Genomic DNA, 25,656 nt, shown 5'->3' with positions numbered 1-25,656 from the left:
ATAGGACATGGGGGGACTGAGGTGGGGGAAAAGTGGAAGCTGGACAGGACCGGCACCCCTGAGGGTGGCTGAGAGGGGGGAGGGGTTCCCACGCATGGAGGGACCCTTGGGGGCTTGGATCGGGTGGAGCACACCCAGAGTATCCCCTGCCCAGTCGGCCAGAGAAATCTGCTCGGCTCTTTGGCCCGGTCCTATGCCCTCAGAGGCCCCCTCTGGGCCTTGTGGGTCCTGGGGGCGTAGGAGGGAGGCCAGGGGAGAGCAGGAGAGGCAAGCAGGAGGGGTCCTCCAGGACCAGAGTAGCAGGAGAGGAACAGAGGGCATTTGCCCCACCCACTTGAGCCCAAGAAGCCTGCTGGGCTCCCAGATGGGTTCCCCCGCCCTCTGAGACCAGAAGCGGGAGACACGCCTGGGTCCCTTCTGTTCCTTTGAGCCTAAGCCCACGCCCACACACCCAAGAGCCTTTTCCAGCCCTGCAGGTCCTAAGAATAGGCCCCGCCCATCGCCCAAACCCTGCCCCTGCTTAGGCCCCGCCCTCCACAGCCAAAGCCTTTTGCAACTTTTTTTTTCTCCTCCTCTTTTTTACTATTGTGGTTCTGTTTTACCTTCTGGTTGTTGTTTTATCTATATTTTTATGTTTATATTCTTTCTAACATATCTGTTAGTTTTCTAGTCTAATTTTATTTTTTACTTTGTTATTGTTCTCCCCCCACCCCTTTTTTTTTTTTTTTGCTGCTCCATGTGGCTTGCAGGATCTTGGTTCACGAGCTGGGGGTCAGGCCGAAGCTCCTGCAGTGGGAGCACCAAGTCCAAACCACTGGACTAACAGAGAAACTCAGACCCCAGGGAATATTCATCGGAGTGAGGTCTCCTGGAGGCCCTCATCTCAAAACCAAGACCCAGGTCTACCCAACAGCCTACAAACTCCAGTGTTAGAAGCCTCAGGCCAAACAAACAGTAAGACAGGAACACAATCCCACCCATCAAAAAAGAAAAAAGGGGCTTCCCCAGTGGCGCAGTGGTTGGGAGTCCACCTGCCAATGCAGGGGACATGGGTTCGGCCCTGGTCTGGTAAGATTCCACATGCCATGGAGCAACTGAGCCCATGCGCCACAACTACTGAGCCTGTGCTCTGGAGCCCGCGAGCCACAACTGCTGAGCCCACCTGCCACAGCTGCTGAAGGCTGTGTGCCTAGAGCCTGTGCTCTGCAACAAGATAAGCCACCGCGATGAGAAGCCCGTGCACCCTAACAAGGAGTAACCCGCACTCGCTGCAACTAGAGAAGGTCCACGCAGCAATGAGGACCCAACACAGCCAAAAAAAAAAAGACAGCAAAATAATATGTCACAGATGAAAGAGCAAGGTAAAAACCTAGAAAACCAAATAAATGAAGAGGAAATAGTCAATCTACCTGAAAAGGAATTCAAAGTAATGATAGTAAAGATGATCCAGAATCTCAGAAATAGAATGGAGGCACAGATTGAGAAAATACAAGAAATTTTTAACAAAGATCTAGAAGAACTAAAGAACAAACAGAAATGAACAACACAGTAACTGAAATGAAAAATACACTAGAAGGAATCAATAACAATAACTTAGGCAGAAGAACGAATAAGTGAGCTGCAAGACAGAATGGTGGAAATAACAGCCAAGAAGCAGAATACAGAAAAAAGAATGAAAAGAATTGAAGACAATCTCAGAGAGCTCTGGGACAACAGTAAATGCACCAACATTCGAATTATAGTGGTCACAGAAGAAGAGAAAAAGAAAGGGTTGAGGAATCATTTGAAGAGATTATAGTGGAAAACTTCCCTAACATGAGAAAGGAAATAGTCACTGAAGTCCAGGAAGCACAGAGAGTCCCATAAAGGTTCAACCCCAGGAGAAACACACCAAGACACATATTAATCAAACTAACAAAAATTAAATTCAAAGACAAAATATTAAAAGCAGCAAGGGGGGACCTTCAAGATGGCGGAGGAGTAAGACATGGAGATCACCTTCCTCCCATAAATACATCAAAAATGCATCTACATGTGGAACAACTCATACAGAACACCTACTGAATGCTGGCAGAAGACCTCCGACTTCCCCAAAGGCAAGAAACTCCCCACGTACCTGGGTAGGGCAAAAGAAAAAAGAAAAGACAGAGACAAAAGAATAGGGATGGGACCTGCACCTCTGGGAGGGAGCTGTGAAGGAGGAAAAGCTTCCACACACTAGGAAGCCCCTTCACTGGTGGAGACGGGGGGTGGTGGCGGGAAAGCATTGGAGCCACGGAGGAGAGCAGAGCAACAGGAGTGCAGAGGGCAAAGCAGAGAGATTCCCGCACAGAGGATCGGTGCTGAGCAGCACTCACCAGCCTGAGAGGCTTGTCTGCTCACCCGCCAGGGCGGGACGGGTGGGGGTTGGGACCTGAGGCTCTGGCTTCTTTGGAGGTCAGATCCCAGGGAGAGGACTGGGGTTGGCTACATGAACACCGCCTGAAGGGCCTAGTGCACCACAGCTAGCAAGGAGGGAGTCCAGGAAAAAGTCTGGAACTGCCTAAGAGGCAAGAGACCATTGTTTCAGGGTGCGCAAGGAGAGGGGATTCAGAGCACGGCCTAAATGAGCTCCAGAAATGGGCGCGAGCTGTGGCTCTCAGCGCAGACACCAGGGACAGGCATGAAATGCTAAGGCTGCTGCTGCAGCCACCAAGAAGCCTGTGTGCAAGCACAGGTCACTATCCACACCTCCCCTCCCGGGAGCCTGTGCAGCCCGCCACTGCCAGGGTCCCATGATCCAGGGACAACTTCCCCGGGAGAACACATGGCGTGCCTCAGGCTGTTGCAACGTCACACCAGCCTCTGCCGCTGCAGCCTCACCCCGCATTCCATACCCCTCCCTCCCCCCAGCCTGAGTGAGCCAGAGCCCCCGAATCAGCTGCTCCTTTAACCCTGTCCTGTCTGGGCAGAGAAGAGACTCCCTCAGGCGACCTACACACAGAGGTGGGGCAAAATCCAAAGCTGAACCCCAGGAGCTGTACAAACAAAGAAGAGAAAGGGAAGTTTCTCCCAGCAGCCTCAGGAGCAGTGGATTAAATCTCCACAATCAACTTGATGTACCCTGCATCTGTGGAATACCTGAATAGACAACGAATCATCCCAAAATTGAGGCAGTGGACTTTGGGAGCAACTGTAGACTGGGGGTTTGCTTTCTGCATCTAATTTGTTTCTGGTTTTATGTTTATCTTAGTTTAGTATTTAGAGCTTATTATAATTGGTAGATTTGTTTATTGATTTGGTTGCCCTCTTCCTTTTTTTAAAATATAGATGTATATTTTTTCCTTCTTCTCTTTTTGTGAGTGTGTATGTGTATACTTCTTTGTGTGATTTTGTCTGTATACCTTTGCTTTTACAATTTGTCCTAGGGTTCTGTCTTTCCTTTTGTTTTTTTTTTTAGTATAGTTTTTAGTGCTTATTATCACTGGTGGATTTGTTTATTGGTTTGTTTGCTCTCTTTATTTCTTTCCATTTTTAATTACTTTTTACATTTTTTACTTTTAATGATTTTTTATTTTGTATTTTAATAACTTTATTTAATTTATTTTTCTTCCTTCCTTCCTTCCTTCCTTTCTGTCCTTTCTTTCCTTTCTTTCTTTTCTTTCTTTCTTTCTTTCTTTCTTTCTTTCTTTTCTTTCTTTTCTTTTCTTTTCTTTCTTTCTTTCTTTCTTTCTTTCTTTCTTTCTTTCTTTCTTTCTTTCTTTCTTTCTCTTTCTTTTCTTTTCTTTTCTTTTCTTTTCTTTTCTTTTCTTTTCTTTTCTTTTCTTTTCTTTTCTTTTCTTTCTTTTTCTCCCTTTTCTTCTGAGCCGTGTGGCTGACAGGGTCTTGGTGCTCTGGCTGGGTGTCAGGCCTGAGCCTCTGAGGTGGGAGAGCTGAGTTCAGAACATTGGAAACCAGAGACCGCCTGGCCCCACATAATATCAAATGGCGAAAGCTCTCCCAGAGATCTACATCTCAACGCTAAGACCCAGCTCCACTCAACAACCAGCAAGCTACAGCACTGGACACCCCATGCCAAACAAGTAGCAAGACAGGAACACAAACCCACCCATTAGCAGAGAGGCTGCCTAAAATCATAATAAGTTCACAGACACTGCAAAGCAACCACCAGACACGGTTCTGCCCACCAGAAAGACAAGATCCAGCCTCATCCACCAGAACACTAGTCCACCAGGCACTAGTCCCCTCCACCAGGAAGCCTACACAACCCACTGAACAAACCTTACCCACTGGGAGCAGATGCCAAAAACAATGGGAACCACAAACCTGCAGCCTGTGAAAAGGAGACCCCAAATGCAGTAAGTTAAGCAAAATGAGAAGACAGAGAAATACACAACAGATGAAGGAGCAAGGTAAAAACCCACCAGACTAAATAAATGAAGAGGAAATAGGCAGTCTACCTGAAAAAGAATTCAGAGTACTGATAGTAAAGATGATCCAAAATCTTGGAAATAGAATGGAGAAAGTACAAGAAACGTTTAACAAGGACCTAGAAGAAATAAAGAGCAAACAGACATTGATGAACAACATGATAAGTGAAATTAAAAATTCTCTAGAAGGAATCAATAGCAGAATAACTGAGGCAGAAGAACGGATAAGTGACCTGGAAGATAAAATAGTGGAAATAACTACCACAGAGCAGAATAAAGAAAAAAGAATGAAAAGAATTGAGGACAGTCTCAGAGACTTCTGGGACAACATTAAACACACCAACATTTGAATTATAGGGTTCTCAGAAGAAGAGAAAAAGAAAGGGTCTGAGAAAATACTTGAAGAGGTTATAGTTGAAAACTTCCCTAATATGGGAAAGGAAATAGTCAATCAAGTCCAGAAAGTGCAGAGAGTCCCATACAGGATAAATCCAAGGAGAAACATGCCAGGACACATATTAATCACACTATCAAAAATTAAATACAAAGAAAAAATATTAAAAGCAGCAAGGGAAAAGCAACAAATAACATACAAGGGAATCCCCATAAGGTTAACAGCTGATTTCTCAGCAGAAACTCTGAAAGCCAGAAGGGTGTGGCAGGATATGTTTAAAGTGATGAAAGAGAAGAACCTACAACCAAGATTACTCTACCCAGCAAGGATCTCATTCAGATTTGACAGAGAAATTAAAACCTTTACAGACAAGCAAAAGCTAAGAGAATTCAGCACCATGAAACCAGCTTTACAACAAATGCTAAAGCAACTTCTCTAGGCAGGAAACACAGGAGAAGGAAAAGACCTACAATAACAAACCCAAAACAATTAAGAAAATGGTAATAGGAACATACATATCGATAATTACCTTAAATGTAAATGTATTAAAAGCTCCCACCAAAAGACATAGCTGGCTGAATGGATACAAAAACAAGACCCATATATATGCTGCCTACAAGAGACCCACTTCAGACCTAGGGACACATACAAACTGAAAGTGAGGGGATGGAAAAAGATATTCCATGCAAATGGAAATCAAAAGAAAGCTGGAGTAGCAATTCTCATATCAGACAAAATATACTTTAAAACAAAGACTATTACAAGAGACAAAGAAGGACACTACATAATGATCAAGGGATCAATCGAAGAAGAAAATATAAGAATTGTAAATATTTATGCACCCAACATAGGAGCACCTCAATACATAAGGCAAGTGCTAACAGCCATAAAAGGGAAATCAACAGAAACACAATAATAGTAGGGAACGTTAACACCCCACTTTCACCAATGGACAGATCATTGGTGAAAGTGATCAATGAAGGAAACACAAGCTTTAAATGATACCTTAAACAAGATGGACCTAATTGATATTTATAGGACATTCCATCCAAAAACAACAGAATATACTTTCTTCTCAAGTGCTCATGGAACATTCTCCAGGATAAATCATATCTTGGGTCGCAAATCAAGCCTTGGTAAACTTAAGAAAATTGAAATCGTATCAAGTATCTTTTCTGACCACAACACTATGAGACTAGGTATCAATTACAGGAAAAAATCTGTAAAAAAATACAAACACATGGAGGCTAAACAATACATTACTAAATAACCAAGAGATCACTGAAGAAATCAAAGAGGAAATCAAAAAATACCTAGAAACAAATGACAGTGAAAACACAATTACCCAAAACCTATGGGATGCAGCAAAAGCAGTTCTAAGAGGGAAGTTTACAGCAATACAGTCCTACCTCAGGAAACAAGAAACGTCTCAAATAAACAACCTAACCTTAAACCTAGAGCAATTAGAGAAAGAAGAATAAAAATACCCCAAAGTTAGCAGAAGGAAAGAAGTCATAATGATCAGATCAGAAATAAATGAAAAATAAATGAGGGAAACGACAGCAAAGATCAATAAAACTAAAAGCTGGTTCTTTGAGAAGATAAACAAAATTGATAAGCCATTAGCTAGACTCATCAAGAAAAAAAAAGGGAGAAGACTCAAATCAACAGAATTAGAAATGAAAAAGGAAAAGTAACAACTGACACTGCAGAAATACAAAGGATCATGAGAGATTACTACAAGCAAGTATATGCCAATAAAATGGAAGAAATGGACACATTCATAGAAAAACACAACCTTCTGAGACTGAACCAGGAAGAAATAGAAAATATAAACAGACCAATCACAAGCACTGAAATTGAAACTGTGATTAAAAATCTTCCAAAAACAAAAGCCCAGGAACAGATGGCTTCACAGGCAAATTCTGTCAACCATTTAGAGAAGAGCTAACACCTATCCTTCTCAAACTCTTCCAAAGCGTAGCAGAGGGAGGAACACTCCCCAACTCTTTCTATGAGGCTACCGTCACCCTGATACCAAAACCAGACAAAGATGTCACAAAAAAGAAAACTACGGGCCAATATCACTGATGAACATAGATGCAAAAATCCTCAACAAAATACTGGGAAACAGAATCCAACAGCACATTAAAAGGATCATACACCATGATCAAGTGGGGTTTATCCCAGGAATGCAAGGATTCTTCAATATATGCAAATCACTCAGTGTGATACACCATATTAACAAATTGAAGTATAAAAAGCATATGATCATCTCAGTAGATGCAGAAAAAGCCTTTGACAAAATTCAACACCCATTTTTGATAAAAACCCTCCAGAAAGTAGGCTTAGAGGGAACTTATGTCAACATAATAAAGGCCATATATGACAAACCCACTGCGAACATCGTTCTCAATGGTGGAAAACTGAAACCATTTACACTAAGATCAGGAACGAGACAAGGTTGCCCACTCTCACCACTATTCAATATAGATTTGGAAGTTTTAGCCACAGCAATCCGAGAAGAAAAAGAAATAAAAGGAATCCAAATTTGAAAAGAAGAAGTAAAACTGTCACTGTTTGCAGATGATATGATACTGTACATAGAGAATCCTAAAGATGCTACCAGAAAACTCCTAGAGCTAACCAATGAATTTGGTAAAGTAGCAGGATACAAAATTAATGCACAGAAATCTCTTGCATTCCTACACACTAATGATGAAAAATTAGAAAGAGAAATTAAGGAAACACTCCCATTTACCACTGCAACAAAAAGAATAAAATACCTAGGAATAAACCTACCTAAGGAGACAAAAGACCTGTATGCAGAAAACTTTAAGACACTGATGAAAGAAAGTAAAGATGATACAAACAGATGGAGAGATAGACCATGTTCTTGGATTGGAAAAATCAACATTGTGAAAATGCCTAAACTACCCAAAGCAATCTACAGATTCAATGCAATCCCTATCAAACTACCAATGGAATTTTTCACAGAACTAGAACAAAAAATTTCACAATTTGTATGGAAACACAAAAGACCCCAAATAGCCAAAGCAATCTTGAGAAAGAAAAATGGAGCTGGAGGATCAGACTCCCTGACTTTGGACTATACTACAAAGCTGCAGTGATCAAGACAGTATGGTACTGGCACAAAAACGGAAATATAGATCAATGGAACAGGATAGAAAGCCCAGAGCTAAACCCACGCACATATGGTCACCTTATCTTTGATCAAGGAGGCAAGGATATACAATCGAGAAAAGGCAGCTTCTTCTATAAGTGGTGCTAAGGAAACTGAACAGCTACATGTAAAAGAATGAAATTAGAACACTCCCTAACACCATACACAAAAAAATCTCAAAATGGATTAAAGACCTAAATGTAAGACTAGACACTATAAAACTCTTAGAGGAAAACATAGGCAGAACACTCTATGACATAAATCACAGCAAGATCCTTTTTGACCCACCTCCTAGAGAAATGGAAGTAAAAACAAAAATAAACAAATGGGACCTAATAAAACTTAAAAGCTTTTGCACAGCAAAGGAAACCATAAACAAGATGAAAAGACAGCCCTCAGAATCAGAGAAAATATTTGCAAATGAAGCAACTGACAAAGGATTAATCTCCAAAATATATAAGCAGCTCATGTAGCTCAATATCAAAAAAACAACCCAATCCAAAAATGGGCAGAAGTCCTAAATAGACATTTCTCCAAAGAAGATATACAGATTACCAACTAACACATGAAAGGATGCTCAACATCACTAATCATTAGAGAAATGCAAATCAAAACTACAATGAGGTATCAACCTCACACTGGTCAGAATGGCCATCATCAAAAAATCTACAAACAATAAATGGTGGAGAGGGTGTGGAGAAAAGGAAACTCTCCTACACTGTTGGTGGGAATGTAAATTGATACAGCCACTATGGAGAACAGTATGGAGGGTCCTTAAAAAACTAAAAATAGAACTACCATGGGCTTCCCTGGTGGCGCAGTGGCTGAGAGTCTGCCTGCCAATGCAGGGCACACGGGTTCGAGCCCTGGTCTGGGAAGATCCCACATGCCGCGGAGCGGCTAGGCCCGTGAGCCACAACTACTGAGCCTGCGCGTCTGGAGCCTGTGCTCCGCAACGGGAGAGGCCCGCGCACCGCGATGAAGAATGGCCCCCACTTGCCGCAACTAGAGAAAGCCCTCGCACAGAAACAAAGACCCAACACAGCCAAAAATAAATAAATTAATTAAAAAAAGAACTACCATACAATCCAGCAATCCCACTTCTAGGCATATACCCTGAGAAAACCATAATTCAAAAAGAGTCATATACCAGAATGTTCATTTCAGGTCTGTTTACAATAGCCAGGACATGGAAGCAATCTAAGTGTCCATCAACAGATGAATGGATAAAGAAGATGTGGCACACATCTACAATGGAATATTACTCAGCGATAAAAAGAAATGAAATTGAGTTATTTGTAGTGAGGTGGATGGACCTAGAGACTGTGATACAGAGTGAACTAAGTCAGAAAGAGAAAAACAAATACCGTATGCTAACACATATATATGGAATCTAAAAAAAAAAAAAAAAAAGGTTCTGAAGAACCTAGGGGCAGGACAGGAATAAAGACGCCAATGTAGAGAATGGACTTGATGACACGGGCAGGGGGAAGGGTAAGCTGGGGCCAAGTGAGAGAGTGGCATGGACATATATGTACTACCAAATGTAAAGCAGATAGCTAGTGGGAAGCAGCCGCATAGCACAGGGAGATCAGCTCGGTGCTTTATAACCACCTAGAGGGGTGGGATAGGGAGGGTGGGAGGGAGGCTCAGGAGAAAGGGGATATGGGGATTTATGTATGCATATGGCTGATTCACTTTGTTGTGCCACAGAGGCTAGCACAGTATTGTGAAGCAGTTATACTCCAATAAAGATATATTTTTTAAAAATGTTGTCCCAGAGATATTTTAGACTGTCCTCATTTCTTTTTTCTTTATTTTGTTCTGTGGCAGTGATTTCTGCCTTTCTGTTTTCCAGCTCACTTATCTGTTCTTATGCCTCAGTTACTCTGCTATTGACTCCTTCTAGTGTATTTTTATTTCAGTTACTGTTCATCTCTGTTTGTTTGTTCTTTAGTTCTTCTAGGTCTTTGTTAAACATTTCTTGTATTTTGTGCATCTGTGCCTCCATTCTTTTTCTGAGATCTTGGCTCATCTTTACTATCATTACTCTGAATTCGTTTTTGGGTAGATTGCCCATGTCCACTTCACTTAGTTGTTCTTGTTCCTTCATCTGGGGTTTTATCTTCTTCCTTCATCTGGGACATGTTCCTCTGCTGTCTCATTTTATCTTTCTTTCTGTGATTGTGGTTTCCATTCCACAGGCTGCAGGGTGTAGTTCTTCTTGCCTCTGCTCTCTGCCCCGTGGTGGTTGAGGCTGTCTAAGGGGCTTGTGCAGACCTCCTGGTGGGAGGGCCTGGTTCCTGCCTGCTGGTAGGTGGAGCTGGGTCTTGTCCCTCTGGTGGGCAGGGCCATGTCAAGGTGTGTGTTTACCCACAGCTCTGTGCTCAAGAAGACTTTAAGCAGCCTGTCTGCTGATGGGTGGGGCTGTGTTCCTGCCCTGTTGATTGTTTGGCCTGGGGCATCCCAGCACTGGAGCCTACAGGCTGTTGGGTGGGGCCGAAGACTAGAGTGTTTCAAAAAAATTAATGATGACGAATGGCAGAATTTATAGCATTTGTAGAAGTGAAATATATAAGAAGAATAGTACAAAGGATGAGTAGTGTAAATGGAATTATGCTATATTGCATGATATGGTATAATTTTAATTCAAGATATACTGCAGTATGTTAAGGATGCATATTTTAACCCCTAGAGCAACCATGAGAAATAATACAAAAATGTATTAGAAAAGAAGAAAGCAGTCCTTCCTGTGTCTATTTGTTGGAGAGAAGTTACCTATAAATTTTTCACCTCTGAAAATTGAGTATCTTTTTCTCTTTTTGCGTGTGTGTATGTTTTTTTTGGTTTTTTTTTTTTTGTATTTAAAAAAATTAACTCTGATGTGTCTGTATTTGGATTTTTCTGTTTATCCTGTTGGGATTTGTTGGTCTGCTTAAACTAGATTGTTGCTGTTCATCAGTTCTGAAAAGTTCTAAGCCATTATCTCTTCAGTACTGTCTCTCTGTCCCATTTTCTTGATCCTTTATTTTCTTTCCTGGAACTTTAACATATGTTAGATGTTCTTACACTATTGCACTGTTGTCCATGTCTTTTAACTTTTTTTCCATATTTTTCATCACTCTGTCTCTCTTTGCATTCTGAATAATTCCTTTGATCTGTATTCCAGTTCACGAATTCTCATATGTTGCAGTGAATCTGTGGTTGAGTCCATACACTGAGTGTTTTTATTCAATTATTTTAGTTTTCATTTCTACACGTTCTATTTAGTTTTTTGTTCAAACTTGCTAAATGACTTCTAAAGTTTCCTGGTCCTGGGCTGTATTTTCAGCTTGTCTTTTATTCCTTTAAATAAAGTAAGCATAGTTCTTTAAAATTCCAATACTTCAAGCTTTTATGGTCTATTTTTGCTGATCTCGTTCGTGGTGCTTTGTTTCCTTGCTGTCTTAAATATTGTTGACTTTGGTATGCTCATTTTCCTTAGAAAATTATTTGTGGACCTTTTTTGAGGTCTAGGGTGAAAGTAGCACTTCTAAGGAATACTCGTGTTTGCTTCTAAGGCATACCAAATATTTAAAGAAAAATTAATAGCAGTCTTTCTCAAATTCTTCCAAAAAATAAAAGAGAAGGGAGCACATCCAAACTCATGTTACAAGGCCAGCATTACTGTGATACCAAAACCAGACAAGGACACTACAAGAAAATTACAGGCTAATATCCCTGATGAACATGGATGCAAAAATCCTCAACAAATGATTCGCAGACCAAATTCAGCAATACATTAAAAGAATCATACATGTTACATTAATATGATTAAGTAGGATTTTTTCCAGGGATGCAGGGGTAGTTCAACATCTGCAAATCAGTCTATATTATATACCACACTAATAAAAAGAAGGATAAAAATTACATGATCATCTCAATAGATGCAGTCAGAATTCAACATCCATTCACAACAAAAACTCTCAAGAAAGTGGGTAAAAAGGGAATGTACCTTAACATAATGAAGGCCATATATGAAAAACCCACAGCTAATATTATGCTCAATGGTGAAAAACTGAAAGCTTTTCCTCTAAGATTAGGAACAAAACAAGGATGCCCACTCTTGCCACTTTATTCAACATGATAATGGAAGTCCTAGCTGGAGCAGTTAGGAAGGAAAAATAAAAGGCATCCAAATTAGAAAGGAAGAAGAAAAACTGTCTCTATTTGCAGATGACATGATCTTATATATAGAAAAATCTAGACTCCACACACAAAAATAACCTGTTAGAACTAATAAATTCAGTAAAATTGTAGGATACAAAATCAATATACAAAACCAGTTGCATTTCTATACACTAATAACAGACTGTCAGAAAGAAAAATTAAGTCTCATTTACAATTGCATCAAAAAGGATAAAATACCTAGGGATAAATTTAATCAAAGGGGTGAAAGACCTGTACACTGAAAACTATAAGACATTGATAAAAGAATTTGAAGAAGACACAAATTGATAGGTACTCCATGCTCATGGATTGGAAGAATTAATGCTGTTTAAATGTTCATACTACCTAAAGCAATGCAATCTCTATCAAAATTCCAATGGCAATTTTTACAGAAATAGGAAAACAATCCTAAATTTTGTTGTAACCACAAAAGACCCCAAGTAACCAAAGCAATCTTGAGAAAGATTAAAGCTAGGGGCATCACACTTCCTGATTTCAAACTATATTACAAAACTATAGTAATCAAATGCTATTGGCATAAAAAGAGAACGTAGCTCAAAGGAACAGAATAGAGAGCCCAGAAATAAACCCACATATATATGGTCAATTAATTTATGATAAAGGAGCCAAGAATATACAATGGGGAAAGGGCAGTTTCTTCAGTTAATGGTGTTGGGGAAACTGGACAGTCACAGGCAAAAGAATGAAACTGGACAACTATCTTATACCATACATAAAAAGAAACTGAAAATAGATTAAAAAGTTGAACATAAGACCTGAAACCATAAAATTCCTTGAAGAAAACATAGGAGGTAATTCCTTGACATTGGTCTTAGCAATGATTTTTTTGGATTTGACCCCAAAAGCAAAGGCAGCAAAAGCAAAAATAAACAAGTGGGACTACATTAAACTAAAAAGCTTTTGTACGGCTGAGAAAACCATCAACAAAATGAAAATGCAACCTACAGAATGCAGTAAAATATTTGCAAATCATATATCTGATAAGAGATTAATGTCCAAAATATATAAAGTACTACAACTCAGTAGAAAAAAAAAACCCAAACAATCCAATTAAAAAATGGGTAGAGGATCTGAATAGACATTCTTCCAAAGAAAACATACAAATGGCTAACAGGTCCATGAAAAGATACTCAACATCAGTAATCATCAGAAAAATGCAAATCAAAACCACAGTGAGATATCACCCCACACCTGGTAAAATGTTGGTGAGGATGTGGAGAAGAAGGAACACTTGTGCACTGTTGGTAGGAATGTAAATTGTTGCAGCCACTGTGGAAAAAAATATGGAGGTTCCTCAAAAAATTAAAACTAGAACTACCAGATGATCTAGCAATTCCTCCTCTGGGTATTTATCCAAAGAAAATGAAATCACGGTCTCAAAAAGGTATCTGCACCCTCATGTTCATCGCAGCATTTACAGTAGCCAAGACGTGGAAGCAACCTAAGTGTCCATCCACAGTGAATGGATTAGAAAAATGTGGTATATATACACAATGAAATCTTACTCAGCCATAAAAAAGAAAAAACCCTGCCATTTGCAACAACGTGGTTGGATTTGGGCATTATGCTAAGTGAAATAAGTCAGACAGAGAAAGACAAATATGGTATGATCATTTATATGTACAATCTAAAAAAATAAAATGAGGGAATTCCCTGGCAGTCCAGGGGTTACGACTCAATGCTTTCACTGCTGAGGACACGGGTTCAATCCCTGGTCAGGGAACTAAGATCCTGCAAGCCGTGTGGTGCAGCCAAAAAAAAAAGAAGGAAAAAAAAATGAACTCATAGTTAAAGAGAACAAATAGATTGGTGGTTGCCAGAGGGGGGGTTTGGGGGTGGGTGAAATGGATGAAGGTGGTCAAAATGTGCAGACTTCCAGTTATAAGATAAATAGATAAATAAGTCCTTGAGATCTAATGTACAGTATGGTGACTGTAGTTAACAATAATGTATTATATATTTGAAAGTTGCTAAGAGACTAGACCTTAAAAGTTCTCATCACAAGAAAATAATTGTAACTGTGTGATGATGGATATTACCTAAACTTACAGTGATAATCATTTTATAATTTATACAAATATCAAATCATTATGTTGTACAGCTAAAAGTAATACAATGTGATATGTCAATAATATCTCAATTAAAAAAATTTTTTTAAAGGCACCTAGAATATTAGGGTGGGGAGGCATGAGTTTTATTTCAAATTAGCAAAAGAGTATATGAACTTTAAAGGTCTTATAATAATGGTATTGTGTTACAAAGCTCAAGGTTGGAAGAGAGTTTCAAGCTGAGACAATGATATACACTTTTTCAAAAAGTAAAAGAAAAAAGACAGAAAAGGATGTTGGATGTCTTTTGGTATTAAATGTTTGGATTACCTAGATTATTTGGGTTGGATATTGGTTGCTGGACTACCTTTGATAATGTAGTTTCAGTAGAGTATTTAGGCTAAACTTTTGAGTAGAGTTAAGAAGAGAGTGTATAGGCAATGGGTGTTTCCAAAAAATGGGTGTTTCAAAAAGTGTATTTTATGGATGTATTTGTTCAGAAATTATGTCTGAAACTCAGACGGAAAATTTAATGCTTCTTTTCATATGTATTTTGTATCAAGGTTCCTCGACGTCAAGATGATGAGAAGAATAATATTTACTTAGAACTAATGCAACATGACAGTACAAAATATCTTCTCTTATTAGGGAGTGTTCAGGTACATCTTTATGAAATAATTCAGGTATGTATCAAAATTTTTTTCACCTTGGTATCACATTGTCCAGTTGGTGTTTGTTGTTAAGATTTATCTGTACCCAATGGACTCCTTTTGCTTATTATCTGTGTTACGTGCTTAGTAAACTCATGTGCTTAGTAAACAATATCTTCCTCTGGCTCAAAAAAAACGTTAGTTTGTAACAGCATAATTTTTTTTTTAATTTTTATTGCAGTATAATTGCCTTACAATATTGTGTTAGTTTCTACTGTACAGCAAAGTGAATCAGCAATACGTATACATATATCCCTTCTTTTTTGTACTTCCCTCCCATTTTTAGGTCACCACAGAGCACTGAGTAGAGCTCCCTGTGCTATACAGTAGGCTCTCACCAGTTATCTATTTTATACATAGTATCAATAGTGTATGTATGTCAGTCCCAATCTCCCAACCCATCCCGTCCCCCACCCGTTTTCCCCTTGGTATCCGTACGTTTGTTCTCTATGTTTTTAAAAATTTATTTTCTGGAAGGGTATTGATACAACCTAAAAGACTAAGCATGCTTGTATGTTTGTTTTATTTTGTTTTCTAAGATGTTTCTAAACAAGACCCAAACCACAAACTCTCTTAATTGTCAGCACCAGTTTCACTTCAGTTCTTTTATCTTTAGCTGGGCTGCTTGCAGTCTCCCCTGTGCATGTGTCATTTAGGAGTCAGCCAAAGTTTTAGGCAGAGTTTATACACAGATTCTGTGGTTCCTTCTCTCTCGCTGTCTACTGCCGCCTGCCCTTTCCTCCAAGAAAAGTTAATGATTCTTCTGAACTTGGTATTTAATATTCTCTTGCTCTTTTCATAGTTTTACTACTTAATGTAAGTTACAAAAAATAGTATCTTTTGTGTTTCTAAACATACTGTGTTTCTAAGATTAATACACTTAATTTCATTAGCCTAGTACTCATTTTTTCACTGCTATATACGTTCCATGTGAGAGTATTCCCCAGTTTATTTATCTATAATTTTTTAATGGATATTTTGATTGTTTTCAGTTTTTTACTATTGTGCACATTGCTGCAGTGAATTTTTTTGAACATATCTTCCAGTGCGTATCTGCAGAAAGTCTCTACATTATGATGAATTGCCCTCTATGAGTCTCTATGATGAATTGCTACATCATAGGTAAAGAGACCATGTTATTTATTGATCAGAGTTATCAGAGAAAGAAATTTTGGTTATTTATGGATTTCCCCCCAAAGCCTTATGATTTTAGCTGTGGTATGCTGCCTCTGTGTATTATCTGTCAGAATTCTTCTACAGGCACTTCTACCTTAATTAAATATTACATCATTTTCCTTATTAGAATTTCTCAGTTACCCCCTTTTGGTCAAAACTCAGATCCCAGAAGTACAAAGTTTACCATAAGGACTTTGGTCTTTTTTTTTTTTTTTTTTTTTGATGCACATTTATTGGCTTGATGTTGGCTTGGGCTGATAGTTTTATAATAATATTTAAGCATCTGGACATCAGACAATAGAGGAAGATAAGAACTATGAGACAAATGTTTTGCATTTAGTTTGTATCCAGCCCTATTCAAACTAGGCCTGATGGGAGAATAAGTCCCATGGATGAGTTTGGCCCACCTTAAATAGCCAAGTGACCTTTTTTTAAACTTTTATTTTGAGATAATTATAGATTCACATGCAGCTGAAAGAAATAATACAGCATGATCCTATGTACTCATTTTCCCCCTGATGGTAACATCTTTCAAAACTATGGTAAGTATCACAACCAAAATACAGAACGTTTCCATCTATACAAGGATCCTTTATGTTGCCCTTTTATAGCTACACCCACTTCCTTCCTGCCCTTACCCTTCCTTAACAATTAGTTACCACCAGTCTGTTCTTCATTTCTGTAATTTTCTCAGTTCAAGGATGTTATATAAATGGAATCACACATTATGTAACCTTTTAGGATGGGCGTGTTTTCACTTAGCATGATTCTCTGGAGAATCATACAGGTTACTGCATGTATCCATAGTTCATTCCTTTCTGTTGTTGAGTAGTACTTCATGGTGTGAATGTACCACAATTTGTTTAAATATTCGCCCATTGGAGGACATCTGGGCTGTTTCCAGTTTTTGGTTGTTATGAATAAGTTACTGTATTCACAGGTTTTTGTGTGAACATAGTGTTCGCTTCTCAGATAAATTTCTGGGTTATAAGGTAGTTTGTGTGTACCGTTTTTAAAGAAACTGCCAAACTGTTTTCCATGGTGGCTGTGCCATTGTACATTCCCACCAGAAATGTATGAATGATCCAGTTTCTCATCATCCAGCATCCTCATCAGCATTTGGTAGTGTCACTATTCTTTATTTTAGCCATTCTGATGGCTGTGTAGTGTTATTGTGGTATTAATTTGCAGTTCCCTAACAGCTAATAATGTTGAACATCTTTTTAGGAGGGCCTTGTTTTCTTCTGGTTTTATTGAGATGTAATTTACATGTAACACTGTATAAGTTTAAGGTGTTCAGCATAAGATTTGGCTTACATACCTGACGAAATGATTACCACAGTAAGTTTAATGAATATCCATCATCTCATATAGACAAAACACTAAAGAAATAGAGAAAAAAAATTTTTATGATGAGCAGAACTCTTAGGATTTACTCCCTTAATAACTTTCATGTATAACATGGCATGGTGTTGATTGTTTTTATCATGTTGTACACTACATCTCTAGTACTTATTTATCTTGTAACTAGAAGTTTGTACCCTTTGACTGCCTTCATAAATTAAAAGGCCTTTTACAATTTATGATGCTAGTCAACAAATTTACGCTTGTCTCTTTGGTCTCTAAAGCTTGAGCTGTGTCATTTGCTATTTGGGTCACATGCAGGGATAGATTATAGACCACTTGATTATAGAACTACTAGCCATGGTAGAAATCCTCATGCAGATTGGTAAAATCTAGTGCTTGGTTGAGTTGGAAAGACCTGATGATAAGACCCAAACTACAGATCATGTTTGGAAGCATGGCAGGGCTGTCTGATTGTACAACAATTATCTCACTTGTATACTTGGAAAGTACACGTGTATTGTTTATGATTACCAATTGGTATCAATTGCTTTCTGAATATAATTGGCCTTATTTTGGAGGACAAAGATGCTGAATTGAATTAAACAAATCACATAATAGGTTTTACATAACTTTATAAAAGAAAAAAAAAGTAATTGGGGCTTCCCTGGTAGCGCAGTGGTTAAGAATCCACCTGCCAATGCAGGGGACACGGGTTAGAGTCCTGGTCCGGGAAGATCCCACATGCCACAGAGCAGCTAAGCCCGTGTGCCACAACTACTGAGCCCGCGTACCACAACTACTGAAGCCCATGCGCCTAGAGCCCATGCTCCGCAACAAGAGAAGCCACCGCAATGAGAAGCCCACGCACCGCAATTAAGAATAGCCCCCACTCTCTGCAACTAGAGGAAGCCCACGCGCAGCAACGAAGACCCAATGCAGCCAAAAAAAAAAAAAAAAAGTAATTGGTCTGTACTTGTATCATTAATCCCTTGTTCCTTCCTATCCCTGATAATTTTGGATTTCTTTGAGGCTCTGGGAGAAACCAGAAACATCAGCTAATTGTTAAGCTCTGGGGTCCAATTAAGGCATATAAGTATATTGGAGTTTATAATATTTCTGTATTGATTATAGAAGGGAATATATTGTTAATTTTGGAATGAATTGCAGTACCATTTGTGTTCATTGGTTTGGCTATATGATCCATACCAGATGAGCCTAAGACTAGGTGATAAATTCAACAATTAGAAAGATTGATAGCTACTATAATTATTTGAGAAAGGCGATAGAAAATTCAAAGGTGTGGAAGATTGTTAGAGTAATGCCCCCTAAAGAATCATGCCTCCCGGTATCTATACCTTTGAGTAGTCTACAGTGCTCCCCACCCCGACTACTGGGTTTAGCCATGTAACTTGCTTTGTGCAGAGCAGAGCCAAATTCAGGACAGGGAACCAAGTAGCTCATTGTCACACATTGAAACTCATCAGTGGAGCTGGGTGAAGGCAAGCCTAAAACTCAGTGGATTTGGATGAGTTAGATGCACATTCAGGATGAACATTTAATTGGCTCCAATGAAGACTCAATTGGGTAGATCTCAGTGGGACCTTCAGAAATAACTCAAAGACATTTACAGTAGTTAAAAGTATGACTAAAAGTTTCCTTATATATGAGGGAGATGAATCAGTAGGTTGAATTTTCCATCAGAAGCAGAGACACCATTTTTAAAAGAGAAGAGAAGACAAAGGCAGTCTTGGAACAGTAAGATGTTTCCCCACTCCCCACTTTGGGAAAAAGGAAGCTTTAAAAAGCAAGAAGCTATAAAGAGCATGTTGACAGGATCATTAAGGAAATCAATTTCAATGACTTATGAATTTTCTGAGAAATCTTCTGACTTTATATGAAGAATATATATGATATGCTAATTTTGTGTGATGTCTGTCATTGTACCACCTTATTTTCCTCATTATAATGCCTCACCAGGAACTGAGAGGACAGGTGTTAAATAGGTTCTTGTGGATTGCTATGTTTTGGGGGTGCAGAGGACATGTAGACCAGGTGCCAAAGTTTTCACTAAATGAGAATTAGTGACCAGAATGTCTGAAAGACATGCCAGAGAGCATGAGCCTTAAAAGAGGAAAACTTTATCTGTATAATAAGATAATAAATAATAAGATCTGGAAGCAATAGAAGAGAGTATGGAGGACGCTACCCCACCACCTAACCTTGAGATGTGAGAGCCTTCACTTGAGGAGTCTGTAATGGAAACAGCATCCTTAGTGGTGAGGCAGGTCTGAGCTAAAGAAAGCTGGAAATGTTTAGTGGAGCAGTTAAAGATGTAAGGTTGCTTGTCAACCATGGAATGGGGGTTCCATGAGCCACAGTGGAAAATGCTGGAAAGAAAGAGAACCATTGAATGTTGTATTAGATGGGAGGACTCATAGCACAGCAGAGATGATCAGAGATGGTGACCAAGGCTACCAAATGTTTCCCTGGTTAAAAAGATCCCAACAGTCCCCAAGAGATGAGAGAAGCACTCAGTTCTGTCATGAGTCAGCCTATCATGTAGATTCATGTTTAACCCCTCAAAAGGAGTGCAGACCTGGCAGTTCCTCTAAGTATAAGCAGCAGGAACATTTTTCTTTAAAACATAAATGTAAATATTAACATTTATTTCTGGTACAACCTGGAATTTTTATTTTCTTCCAAACATTCATTATTTTTGTATTTCAGCTATTAAATTTATATGTGCATTAAACATCATTACCTGACTTTTAAAAATTTATGAAATGATTTAGATAATATACAAGGGTCTACATCAGTGATTCTATATTTAAGAATTTTATTTTTGTTACTTTTTCTAGAAAGGGTGCTTTACTGAAGAACTCCGAATGTTGAATAAAAACACAGTAAGAACTTCACTGAAACTTCCAAAGCTTTGTGCACACGCTTAACATTTCATGTAACTTTATTCTGATATTGTTTTTATTCTTTTGTTACCCTAGCAGTCACTGTTTGAACTAATGGAAATAGATTAGATAGAAAGTATAATATTTGCTCACAATCTTCATCTCCACCGTTTTTTAAAATGCTGCTATCTTACTGCTAAATGGTGAACACAAAAATTAGGAATCATTGAGTAAGAGAGGAAGACGCCTCTGGCTGCTTCTTTGCATAGCCTTAGATCCTCACATACTGAATTGAGGAAATATTATTTTCCTCCTTAAGGAGTTTCTAAAGAGTTGTTTACAGTTCTTACTTGAATTCCTTTTTAAGTACTTAAAAATTATTACCTTGATTAATCGATCATCTACTCAGAGAGGCTTCTGCTGCCAATAGCCAGATCGGGGATAGGAAACATCAAAAACAGAATGATGGACATTTGAGGGCATAACCTCTGACACCCTCCTTCATTACGCATATGAGCCAGCTGTGGTTCAGAGAGATGAAATCACTTGTCTAAATCAAAATTTTATCTGAAAATGGAAGTGGAGATGGGAAAAGTGTGAATAAATACTTAAAAATATTATATACATGGATATGAATACATATGTACATATGTATATATGTATCTCTGCATAATTCTATTAACAATTGTAAATTGATATTTTTCATATTTTAATCATGTAATATTCCTTAACTTTAACGTAAGGTTTTTAACATTTAAGAATGCCATAGATTCTTCTATAGGAGTTACTTGTGTAAATTTTTTTTTTAAAATCAAGAGATTCATGCTTTGGTTTTTCTAACTTATAGATTTGTGAGGTAAAAATATCACTTGTTATCACCTCTCCATTAATATATCTTTCTGATCAAACAATAAAATAAATTTGGCACATGTTTAGTTTATCTGCAGGGCGGAAGTGGAATTTATGTTCTCCTATGGAAACTTTGGTTATGGATTTTCACATCAGGTTAGTTCCCCTCTTTTAAAAATAATTCTACTGCAGCTCTTCAGTTAAATCATCCTCCTGAGCCTCTATCCTTTCCAGTTTGATAAAATCTTTAAAATATTTTTAAAAGAACACCATTTTTCTCTAGCCTAAAGAAAAATGAAACTTTACCATTGTTTGTTCATACATTTTTAAATAATGAGATTTTATTCAAAATGTCTTCATTATAATACTTTTGTGTGTGTGTACACATACACTTACGTAATTGAAAACAAAATTAAGTATTCAAGAAATGAATGTGGATTTTTATATCTAAAAATAATCATTAAAGTGGAGTCGTTGATGTTATTCAGATATTTTGTACTTTAATCACATATAATCCTTTCTCCCCATGATTATTTCAACATCAACCCTTCTTGATTCATCAAGACAGTAATATGCCCAAAGAAGGTATCTTCCTAGGTTTAGCCTGCCCCTTTAAATTTACTACATATATCCATGTTGCAGAGAAAATTTTTGTACATTAACCTATATCCTTTTCTTTCATTATGTCCTCAGGCCGGATTCTTAGAATGGAAATCATTGTCAGTAATGGCCTTTTCAAGATATTGTTCTAGAAAAATTGTACCAACATATATTCTCACCAAGTGTTTGAAAGAAATCTTGATATCCCTGGGTATTGTCACAGCTTTGGGGCATTTATAAATTCATTCCCATTAGTACTGCTGTTATATAGGAGAAATGACCCCTATACTTTACATATAATCTTTAATTTTCAGTTTTTGCTATTTTTCATATTCTTGGCTGTTTTTTAATTAGGAATTGAGAGTCGGTACGTCAGTCTTATTAAATAAGTCTACTGCTGTGTGTTAACAGGGAAATCCCTGTAAAATGTATTTTTAAATTTTGCCTGTGGTATATCATAATGTTTTTTAATACATTTTGAATCACAGGTAAGTAATATATTGATGAAAGCCACTAGACACAAGCTTTTTTTCTTTTTCCCTTTTCTGCTTTGATTTTTCTTTCTTTTCATTTTGCCTATTTTCTTATCATAAATTAGTCCTAAACTGTGTCACAAAAGGCTTAGTCCTTTTTGTGACATAGTTTATGAGTACCAAGTTCAGAGATAGGTGTTGTGTCTGGATATAACATGTAACAATCCCATTCTTAGGGAGATAGATCCTTTTCGAATAAGACTGGGCAAATACTGTATTGTTTTATGTAGGTGGACTCTACTAAAAACTAGGAACAAAGACATTGTAAGGAAAAGAGTGGGAAATTTAATAAAAGTTCTATTTGATTTTATGTCCATGAACTTTTCAGTAACATAGTCCCCTACTTACCTATCATGATAATGTATAAAGAGGACTTGCACTGGAGGAGATAAAATTGCATTCAAATGTTGGCTCTCATGCCTATTGGGTAACCCTTGAACAATTACTGATCTTCAGTATTATCTGTAAAATAGGCGTAGTTATCTACCTCATAGGATTATTGAGATGATTAAGTAATATTAAAGATGCAAAATTCTTGGCAGATACTTAGTGCTCAATGTTAATTCTTTCTTCCTCTCTTAATTCCTTTCCTCTTTATATATATAATTTAAGTCCTGGGGGATAGTAGTATTAGGATGAACTGGAATTGTAACTAAACAGTGTTAATATATACTTATTATTTTCCTCAGTTAAAACCTCTTCAGAAAATTATTAAGCCATCTATGTTTATGAATATTGCACCACCTCCAGAAAGAACAGACCCTGTGACGTAAGTGTTAAAGTCTTATTAACACAGTTATATCATGTGGCATTTAAAATATGTAATCCATTTGATGGAGAATTTTGGTTGTCTTAAGACATGGCCAGAATGAACTAGACTCCAAGATAAAGAAAGCAGTGAATTGTTTTGTTTAAGGGGGAAGATATTTTGAGTTTCTGGGTGTAGCCCTGGAGAGAGGAGTTGAGGAGGTCTGGGGATAAGAAAAGAAGAGAAGGGTTGCCAACTTCATGGCTGAAGGAGGGAAGAGAGGGGAAGCCTAACGAGGAAAGTTGGCCAGTGAGATGTTCCTTTTGCAGAATGAGGTAAGGAACTTTTAAGATCAAGATGCCTAATAGTTGCCAGTTTTCTGCTCTGCAGTATGGTAGCATTACCCCCCACTTCCACACACTCCAGTTGTTATTTCCAAATTTTCAGCAAAAAGTCTATGGTCAAAAAAATGCAATTAGTAGGCCGAAAGTAACTTAACATATAGTATGCCAATTAGTCTTGCAATTTCAACAGTAAAAATTGATCAAAGAAAAGTGAGCACCTGAAAGAGAGATATTTTATCTATGGTGCTATCCAAGAATAAGGAATGGAAAATACTTGAAATGGGATTGAGGAAATTAGGTATAGAATAGGAAATTATATTCTGAAGTGCTGATTTCCTATCAGCACTGGGTATTATCATTAAAAATAAATTTTGTCCATTTGATATTGGTGATTTGTTGAAATAGTAAAGTTTAATGTTTTTCTTATGTTTACTGATTATTATTTCCTTATTTATCCATTGATTCAATAAACATTTATTGAATGTTTGCTATACCCCCAAGGCACTAAAAATACAAAGATAAATGAGGCTTGGTCCCTGCCCTCAAGTAGCTCATGGTTTAATGCAAAGGTAACATGTAAAAAAAATAAGATAATACAAATGAGATGGAGCCCTCCTAGAGGTTAACATAGAGGTCTGTGGGACACAGCCAAGGGGCTTCCCATACTTCTTGGGGGAGTTAGGAGGAAAGTATTATCAAGTAAGGATCCACAAAAGAAAGAGTGCTCGATGTAAGACTTGAAAAATGAGTAGTGGTGCATCAGGTTGATTTTGTAAGGGCGAAGAGACACATTCCCCAAAGACTGCACATAAGTAAAAGGTGGGCTGTGTGACCTTGGGCAAGTTACTTCGGCTCTTTGTGCTTCATCTATTGAATGGGATAAAAATAACAACTACCCAATTGAGTTATTGTAATGATTAAATAAGTTACATATAAAGCACTTGGAACATGGTAGCAAATAACAGAATTCTCAGTTGTTAGCTACTTATTAAAGTAATAAATGTTTTATCATCACCATCATCATCAGTGTAGGTTTATGCTTCTCAAATGTGAGTCAATTTTACTCTTTTGAGTCCTCAAGGGTGTGTCAGGGCAACACAAAGCACTGGAAGATATGGTGCATCTTTCTGGAGTATTACTTTGCTCAAAGATTTTGAGAGGGAAAATGTTATCTTAAAAATAACATTTATATATTATGCAGTAGAATTAAAAAGTCACAAATTTTCAAGATAACAAAATGATTCCAAGATGTGTGGTTTGTGTCTGATTGCATTAAGTTACACCTCCAGAGACCTTCACTGTCCTCTACCCACAGGAGTTCTTTATTGGAAAAATTTGGAAGTGCTTCAGATGTAGAACCATTGAAGAATTTTAAGTAGGGGAAATACCATGATCAACTTGCATTTTATATGATCCTATCAATAGGATTGAATATGGACAGAAGTAGTTTAGTGTTGGATTGGAGGAAGCTGTTGCATTAGTCTGCATGAGACATACTGACAATCTGGACTAAGGCAATGACTTGTTGGCTGTGACAGTTAATTCGGTGTGTCAAACTGACTGGGCCAGGGGGTGCTCAGATATTTGGTCAAATATTCTGGATGTTTTGAGTGAGATTAACATTTAAATCAGCAGACTGAGTAAAGCAGATTGCCCTCACTAATGTGGGTGGGCTTCATCCAATCAGTTGAAAGCCCAAATAGACAAAAAATCTGAGCCTTCCCTGAGTGAGAGAGAATTCCTCCTGCCTGATTGCCTTTGACTGAAACATTGGCTTTTTCCTGCCTTCGGACTTGAATGGAAGCATCAGCTCTTCCTGGATCTTGAGTCTGCAGACTTTTAGACCAGAACTGTGCACCATTGGCTCTCCTGGCTCTCCAGCTTGCCCACTCATCTTGCAGATCTTTGGACTTGTCAGCTTCCATAATCACTTAAATTAATTCCCTATAATGAACTTCTCTCTCTGTCTGTCTTTCTCCCCCTCTCTCTCCATCTTATTGGTTCTGTTTCTCTGAACAGCTCTCACTACTACAGATTTTGATACCGAGTGTGGTTCTAGAGAAACAGAAGATTAAGGACAAGTTTTCTGAATTGGTTCTGGGGTTTGTGGAATTAGCTCTCTAATCCGATTATAGATTTAAAGACTCTAATGACTCTGTTTCTAGTGGTAAAGAGACACTG

The 25,656-nt window shown here is 38.0% G+C and overlaps 2 protein-coding genes across 2 annotated transcripts in view; one reads left to right on the top strand and one right to left on the bottom strand.

The window, feature by feature from the left end:
- The window catches only part of LOC309663398 (cation channel sperm-associated targeting subunit tau-like), a 92,935-nt gene that overhangs the window by 15,184 nt on the left and 52,095 nt on the right, over window positions 1-25,656 (top strand). The window contains exons 4-7 of the mRNA XM_082467402.1: window positions 14,829-14,948; window positions 20,357-20,401; window positions 21,338-21,406; window positions 23,073-23,152. Of these exons, the coding sequence (XP_082323528.1) occupies window positions 14,829-14,948; window positions 20,357-20,401; window positions 21,338-21,406; window positions 23,073-23,152 (314 nt within the window). The remainder of the gene's footprint in view (window positions 1-14,828; window positions 14,949-20,356; window positions 20,402-21,337; window positions 21,407-23,072; window positions 23,153-25,656) is intronic.
- The window catches only part of STRADB (STE20 related adaptor beta), an 89,868-nt gene continuing 80,556 nt past the window's right edge, over window positions 16,345-25,656 (bottom strand). Inside the window, exon 12 of the mRNA XM_082467223.1 lies at window positions 16,345-17,533. The gene's annotated coding sequence lies outside the window, so the exon portion shown is untranslated. The remainder of the gene's footprint in view (window positions 17,534-25,656) is intronic.

Source organism: Balaenoptera physalus, assembly GCF_965194825.1.
Source record: "Balaenoptera physalus genome assembly, chromosome: 6".
NCBI classification, from domain to species: domain Eukaryota; kingdom Metazoa; phylum Chordata; class Mammalia; order Artiodactyla; family Balaenopteridae; genus Balaenoptera; species Balaenoptera physalus.
This window is presented reverse-complemented; position numbering and strand designations above follow the sequence as displayed.